The 8095-nt window shown below is 37.2% G+C and overlaps 2 protein-coding genes across 2 annotated transcripts; both read left to right on the top strand.

Moving 5' to 3' along the window:
• The first annotated feature begins 63 nt into the window (after positions 1 to 63).
• LOC136284006 (cannabinoid receptor 1-like) lies at positions 64 to 1841 on the top strand. Its single transcript, XM_066173708.1, has 2 exons — positions 64 to 140; positions 277 to 1841. Exon 2 carries the CDS (start codon positions 313 to 315, stop codon positions 1189 to 1191), a length of 879 nt encoding a protein of 292 aa, XP_066029805.1. The 5' UTR covers positions 64 to 140; positions 277 to 312; the 3' UTR covers positions 1192 to 1841.
• Positions 1842 to 6459: 4618 nt separating this feature from the next.
• LOC136283675 (lysophosphatidic acid receptor 3-like) lies at positions 6460 to 7723 on the top strand. Its single transcript, XM_066172875.1, has one exon. It carries the CDS (start codon positions 6460 to 6462, stop codon positions 7318 to 7320), a length of 861 nt encoding a protein of 286 aa, XP_066028972.1. The 3' UTR covers positions 7321 to 7723.
• The last annotated feature ends 372 nt before the right edge of the window (positions 7724 to 8095 follow it).

The following is an 8095-nucleotide window of genomic DNA, read 5'->3' as shown; positions in this document are numbered from 1 at the left end:
CTGTGTGGTATGTACTTATTACCTTTTACCAATTGGATTGAAATTAATTGGATGTTACCGCCAGCACCTCCTAAATAAACTATCTTTACTCACAACCACCCACTTCAAAGAAGTTATACAAATTACTACCAACGAGAACGGTAAGGAAAGTAGGTGCGTTTGTCATTATCGAAGTGTTAACTATTACCATTGGCAACTTTTTTTTCAAAATGAACATGTTGTGGAAAAACTATAACAGAGTGAACCATGAACCTATTTGTTCTGTTGTTCATGCAGAGATAAAACAGAAGAAGCAACGAAAGAAAAGGCGTGATGTCTGACACGGCTTCTGTGGTATTTCTAGCTTTTACAATTGTTGAATCTTTGATCATTGTCTTTGCAAACATTTTTACCATCTACGTGTTTTGGAAACATCGCACCAGATTAAGGAGAAACTCTTTTCTTCTCAAAAACTTGGCTATTGCAGATCTACTAGTTGGATTGATAGAGGCAATAGCTCTAGGCACCTCTGATATTCCGAGTAATGTTGGAAAGGATTCTCCGATCAAAGACACACCGTTCGAAACCATTTTACGTTTGTCTCGATTATCATATTTCTGTGCATCGATAGCTTTCCTCGTGATGATTTCATTGGAGCGGGCATATGCTTTGATTTACCCTCTCCGCCATCAGGTATTAAGCTCGAGATGGTACCACTGGAGTGCATTCGTAGTCTGGATGGCTGTGATAATCATTGTTGTTACATGGTGTCTGCTTTCTGAGTACGACCTCTTAAAAAACTCAACTTGGACATCTTTCTACGCCTCCTTCACGCTCCTTTCCTTCGCTGTAATTTGTGCATCCTGTTACGTGATCAGAAGAGGACTCAGCCGAAGATTTCTTGTTCTAAATACCGTTCACGACATAAAAAATGGAACTGAACAAAACAGTAAACTTTCCAAGACTTTGTATATTGTGATAGCTGCTTCTCTTGTGTGTTGGTTTCCAAGTGTTGTGGCTTATAGCATTCGTTTTCAGTGTGGGCGAAGTTGTCTCCCAAAGACTTTGTTTTCCTTCTCCTCATGTTTTCGTTTGGCAAATTCTTGGATCAATCCAGTCATTTATTGTTTGAAATTTACCATGTTTAAAAGAGCGTTAACTAGCATGAATCCTTGTAAACAGTCCCAACGTTACAGAGTTAGGCAAAGCTAAGTGTGTAAAATATTCGACCATGAAAAAGCTCCTAACTTGAATCTGAATTTTAGGTTGTCGAAATGTCAGTCACTGCTTCCGATGACAGTCCTTTTCAATGCTAATCTTATCCAAACAATCTAACTGTATGATCTATATTTATAGAGTTGATTTGGTGGTCGGAAATCTTGATTTTTCTCAAAAGGAAAGTGTAAGAATCACTGAGGTAGCGCTTACGAGGAACGTATAGTAATGGCTACCTGAGGTATTTATTGGACTCAGCCTGTTGTGGTTTATTGCATTTATTTTCCGTGATCCAACGGACTAAGTCGTAGTAATTAAGTTTCAGTTGATCGAATCAAACCATACAAAAGGTTGTATTTTTTCCCTTAGGGTGTCCGAACCTATTCTACAGATAAGTCATTAGAAGAACATCCAGTTGGAATTGATGTTATTAAATTCTAAGCCCATGATTTCCATGACCGAGTGTAAATAATAGTAATATTCTTTTTTTAAACTGGCATATATTTTTAAAGAACCAATTAACGTAGAGAAGATGCTCCGTGTTACCTTCCCCCTCTCCAGAGGTAACCAAATTGAAAAAAATCAGTTTGTAGGAAAAGTCATTAGGACAACGTAGATCCGATTCAAAATTGTCTCTACAATTTCAATTTTAGAAAACTCGTCAATGTTTGTTTTGTTTTCTAAAGAAAAATATTAAATAATGCGGCTAAAATACTTTTAATCGTAGATCAGTACAGCTTAAAGTGATGTCATCCCCAGTTGGTCAAACACCTTTTGTAGAGTCTTAATTAAAACCAGAATCTTAGTACATCATTGGACTTTTACAGAGTAATATTTGTATGAAGACAGTTTAATTTGATCCTACTCTTCGTAAAACACCTGCAGTCACAGCCCACTTTTTATTTCAAACAAATGGCAGTTTCTATGCTATGGGGCAAAGATAACGTAGCTAAATAAAGGCTTCAGAAATGGAGGCTTCTAACACCGCATTTTTCTAATTGAACACCATTGGAACCGAGGCTATTGTCATCGCAAACATTTCCACCATATACGCTTTTAGAAGAACCGCGCAACGCTAACGCAATCTTCCTATTTCTCGTTAACTTAGCAGTCGCAGATCGACTTGTTCGAATAATGGAAATACTGGTTATTGGCGATCATTGGATTTCCTTTACTTAGCGTCCAAATCACCAAACCTTTTAGCCGCATTTCAAACAACTTTTTCTTTGGCTCCACTGATAGTTTTCTCAATGCTTGTTTCTCTGGAGCGTTTATATGCTTTACTGAGGCCTCCTCGCCATCGAATATCAACAATGAGCAGTTTTATTTACAGTTCGATTTTGGCGTGGGTTGCTCTGAGATCTCACTCATGCGTGATGTGCCTGCTTGCTGTGTACAACCTCGTAGAATTATTCCATTGGACGGTCACATACCTTGTTGTCATTCATTTATGTCTGATAGTCATGTGTGCGTCGTGTTTGACATTCTGAAAAAGACTCAGCCAAGGAGATCCTTCCTTAGATATGGCTCACGACAAACAAAACATATCAGGGCCCAATGCAAAAGTCTCAAGAACTTTTTATATTGTGGTAGCTACGTCCCTTGTCACATGGTTTCCGTGTATCGTAATTTATTGCGATAATTTTCAGAGTTCAAAATGCCTCCTTTCCTATCTAATTTACTTGTCAACTAATCTTCGTTTGGCAAATTCATTGATCAATTTAATTACTTAGAGTTTCAGAATTTTCACGTTTAGAGAAACATTATCACGGATAATTCTTTGTAAAAAGTCTTGAGTTAATTATCTTGCAGCTTCGTTCATTTTTGCAGTCACACATGAAAAATAAAAAAACTTTTCAAGGGTTTGTACCTAAAAGCCAACGTCGAGAAATCTAAAGGTTAATGTAATCTTGTGTGTTAATGACTAAATAGCTGATCTTTCCCAGAAACCTGCGAAAGTTATAGTTCACGCCTTACAAATTAGCATCAGTATGCATATTCTTCCAACTGTTTTTCATACATTGCCTCAGGTGCTGACAAGGAGAATTTGTTTAACAATCAATGCAAGGGCTTCTTTGATTGGTGATCATTTCCTTTATTCTCGTGACCCTAATAAGTGATTTAGGGGTGATTTTAAGGAGGACCACATGGTTTTCAGGGGAACGGAGAGGAATCAGTCGTCGCTAACAGAGCATGAATGAGGGACTATCATTCTAGTCTACATAACAATTTTAGTATTATTTGTACTCTGTCATGGAAATTACGACAAATTAAAAGAGTGGTCATGAATTACAGATTACAATTTTAATGATATCGATTCCTCAAGCCAAATAAGAGAACATTCTTGTAGTTTATTCGTAACTGAGTCCAATAGATACCATCACCAAATTTTAACAACATTAATGTCAACTGGATGTTCTCCAAAGGACTTTTCTGTACAACAAGTTTCAAATTGGACACCTAGCAATTGGGGGGGGGGGGGGGGAAAAGACAATCTCCGCTATCTGACACTTAAGAATTGCGACTTAATGAGTTGAAACACGGAAAACAAATGCAATAAACTACAACAACCTGAGACCGATGCATACTAGTATATAGATTAGTTTGTACAGTAGAATGTGTATATAGCGTCCTCCAATGTTCTCTCATGTACTTTCTCAGTGATTACGCAACACTTTTCCAATTAAAGAGCGAGACCAAGATTTGCATAAGAATATCTCAACTTTTAACTGTAGATCATGTAACCTGATCGTTCGGTTGAAATTAGTTTGAAAAGGAACGTTGTCAGAAGCACTGACTGACATTTCGAGAACGTAAAAGTCATTCAGATCAGAGTCAAGCGACGAGCCTTTTTGTAGTCGAGTATCTTTTACATTTAGCTTTGTCTAACTCTGTAACGTTGGCAATTTTTACAAGGATTCATGCGTGCTAACACTTGCCTAAACATAGACAGTTTCAGACAATAAATAATTGGATTGACCCAGGAGTTCGCCAAACGTAACAATTTGGTTAAGGAAAGTATAGGTTTCGGGAAAGAATGAGGGAAACGCGGAAAAAAAATGCTGTAGGCCACAACGCATGGAAACCAACACACAAGAGAGGCAGCTATCACAATAAATAGAGTCTTGGAAAGTTTTTTGTTCTGTTCAGTTCCATTTTTTCTATTGTGAACGGTATTTAGAACGGGAGCTCTTCGACTAAGTCCTCTCCTGATTACATAACATGATGCACAGATTGTACCAAAGGACAGGAACGTGATGGAGGCGTAAATAGCTATCCAAGCTGCGCCTTCTGAGAGGTCGTATACAGATAACAAACACAATGTAACAACAATGATTATCACAGCCATCCACAAAACAACTGCAGTCCAGATGTAACTTTTCAAGCTTAATACACGATGGCGGAGAGGGCAAATTATGGCGTAGGCACGCTCCAAAGAAATTACCACGAGAAAAAATATCGACGCAAAATAAGATGATAATTGAAAGTAACGCAAAATGTTTATGTATGTTTCGCTTTTGATCAGCTTTTCTTTTCCAAGTTGACTTGGAATTCCGGAGGTGCCAAGAGCTATTGTTTCTAGGGATCCAACCAAAAGATCTGCAAAAGCCAAGTTTAAGGGTAGTAAACAGTTTCTCCTTAATCTTGTGCAGTGTTTCCAAAACACGTAGATGGTAAAAATGTTCGCGAAGATAATGATCAAAGATTCAACAGTTATAAAAGCAAGAATTACCACAGAAGCCGTGTCGGACATGACGCCTTTTCTTTCGTTGCTTCCTTCTGTTATACCTGTCACTAAAAAAATTTCTGTTCCACAGTCACCTTTAAAAGAACAAAATGGATTCACGGTTTACTCTGTCACAATTTTTCCGAAACATGCACATGTTGGAAAAAAATGAAGAAGATGACAAAATTTGGTGTTCAGCATGGAATTTCACTTTGCTTTCCTCACCGATCTTTGCCGCTAACAAATTATGTAACTTCCCGTCTCAACGCCTTTTTTGAAGCGGTTAGCTGTAAGAGCAAATGTTTTATTTAGAAAGTGCTAGCGGTAAGATCAAATGAGTTTAAATCCAATTAACAATAAAGGCCTATCCTAAGTGCGTGTCAATGGCGATGCAGGAAATTCACTCCTTGACTTCCTTAATATAAGCTTCATAAGTATATAAAAAAGTTAATGGAGCGTTTCGTGATTACCGCCGAGTAACCGAAGAGACAAAATTGCGTATCAAGTGTTTAACTTTCCACTATTTTTCATTATATTGACAGAAATAAACTTATTCTTTGGTTTCTGTAAGGTATATTCTAAAACAATTATTTACCTCAGTGTTGGTGAAAGTAGTGAATAATTGCTGAATAAATAATCTGTACCAAAACACTGAAGACTGAAGTGTTGTTATGATAGGCACTCCCCATTGAGTTGGCATCGTTTAGAGTAGTCCTGTTGATATCCCCCAAGGCAATAATGATTGCGTAAAATTCGTTGCGTAACATACAAATCTTTGCTTGAAGGCTAGGTCATTATTTATCGCTTTGTAGCCTTTTGGAATTAAGGAAAAATAATCATTGAAGTTTGTGATATCATTATCTGTCAGGTAGAGCCGCAAAACGCGCCGGCCAAGTCAACTTCGTCACCAGGCCTCCCTTTCCTACGACCTCGACTCAAACAGCTCGTAAATAAAAGCAGTACACAACAACTCTATGCAGGTAGTATGGAGATGTCCTATGCTTCCAGTCCACATAGTTATTATTCATTTGTATGTTTTGTGCGATCAACTAGCTGTGCTCTGAGTTATTAATGGTATCATAAGAAAAACTGTGTTAGCTTCGCCTTTATGCAGGAACGGTGAACAATGTTTGGAAGATTATCCGAATGATTGCTAACTCCGAATCACAAACTTTCTACTCAACGGAAAAGATCAAGATAACACTCTGACGTTTTCATCTCAACAAAAGTTAATCTAGCGGTTTTGGTTTGTATGATAAAAATGGAATTTTTCTCCAATTTTAATATGTGAATAAAAAAACGCCAGAATTGTCAATCATCCGTTAATATAACAGTGTGCCTTTGTTTACTTGAATCATATTATTATTCAGGTTTTTTATTCTTTATTTCCGATCCTTTTTAAAAGTTCTTGATTAAAACTTAGAAAGCGCAAACATTTGCGGGTGGTCAAATTGTACGTTCCCAGATATTAATTACGAATCTCGCTCACTTTCCGCGTAAAAACTCAGTCAATTTGAAGGGCATTTCATTGTTCGAGCATGTTTCATACCCATGCTATCGTGATTCTGTGCATAATTTGTGTTGAGTCCTTACTAATTTTCATTTGCAACGCTTTCACCATATTCGTGTTTTGGAAAAACCGTAACAAACTAAAGAGAACCACATTTCTTCTCATAAACTTAGCTGTGGCAGATCTTCTTGTCGGACTCATCCAGTTGATATCAACAGGAGCGTACAACACTATACTTCAAATCCAAACAAACAGCACCCGAGCTGGCATTGAATCAGAAGAATGGATTTGGGCTGTGCCTCAAGTATTGTCACCGCATGCATCAATATTTTTCCTTGTGCTCATCTCACTGGAACGTGCATATGCTCTGATTTGGCCGCTACGACATCGAGTAGCAAGTATCAAAGGCTATATTTACAGCGCTATCTTTGTGTGGGCTTCTGCCATAGCTCTTCAGACATTGTCTTTGCTTGTCACGTACCGTAAAATTCTGAATTTTGATCATTGGATGATCGCATTATCTTGTATAGCGGCTTTATTCCTGATTACAATTTGTGCGTGCTATTTGACAATACGAGCTAAACTCAGTTTCATTGGATTTGCTGCAGTTGCGGGCAAGGGAAATTCACTAGAACAGAACAAGAAACTCTCCAGGGCGTTTTTCACTGTGACAGCTGCCTCTCTTGTCTGTTGGGCTCCAAGTAGTGTCGGTTACTTTATTTTTCATCTGAGTTCCAAGAGATGTCCAATGGCAGCTGTTCACAGTTTTTACATTTTTTATTTGGGCAATTCTTTGGTGAATCCCATCATTTATAGTTTTAAATTTCCCATGTTTCGAAAAACTTTACGAAAAATGAGACTAAAAAAGACTCAGTATAGAGTCAGTTGAACATCACAGGCCTATGAGCTTCTAGTTCTCAAGTCTAAAGAAAGCCAAGAACAATTCCAGCTGATTTCTATTGGAACTTTAAACTTCGTTGATATCTATTATACTGAAGAAATAGTTGCCGTACAGATGCTGTGAATCAGAAAAGGAACTGTACATAAAGAATCAGACTCAAATAGACTTTCTCGCCCCTTGAGAATCGCTTAGCTGGTTGGCAAAAAGATGACTTAAATCTAGGTGCTAAATTCTATGAACTTATATTTGAGAAGATGATAATATGATAGTAAGTGTACACAGTGTACACTGCACATATAACTTATTTCCCTTCATTTGCATGTACCTACGTGTAATTCAAATGTTGTAAAACCAACTGTCTTTGAAGTTATTAAAATGAATGTACATGACACTGAGTTTCTAATGAGGGCACGTTTGACTCCTTCAGTGTGTTTTATGGAAAAATTCTACAAAAAGTCTCTTTACTTACATAGCCTTTGGAGAATCATAAAGAAACAGCTTATTAATCTTTTAAAAAAGGGAATTTGATTTTGCTTGCGGTGCCAATTGTAATGTATGATTTTGTAATTATTTCTTTCTAGAAGGTCAAGCTATTAACATTGCAATATTATAAGTTTTTTTCAACCTCTTGTGTTTACTTTGCGTTGTATGTATTACAATGAATCTTTTCTTTTACAAAAAATCTTGGTTACCTCATTTACATAAGAAACTTAAGTTTTTAATCATTTTTTTCATAGAGTGGGATCCGTTTCCTGAAAGTCTC

This window comes from Pocillopora verrucosa, chromosome 10, assembly GCF_036669915.1.
Source record: "Pocillopora verrucosa isolate sample1 chromosome 10, ASM3666991v2, whole genome shotgun sequence".
NCBI classification, from domain to species: domain Eukaryota; kingdom Metazoa; phylum Cnidaria; class Anthozoa; order Scleractinia; family Pocilloporidae; genus Pocillopora; species Pocillopora verrucosa.
The sequence above is the reverse complement of the archived record's forward strand: the minus strand, read 5'-3'. Positions and strand labels throughout refer to the sequence as shown.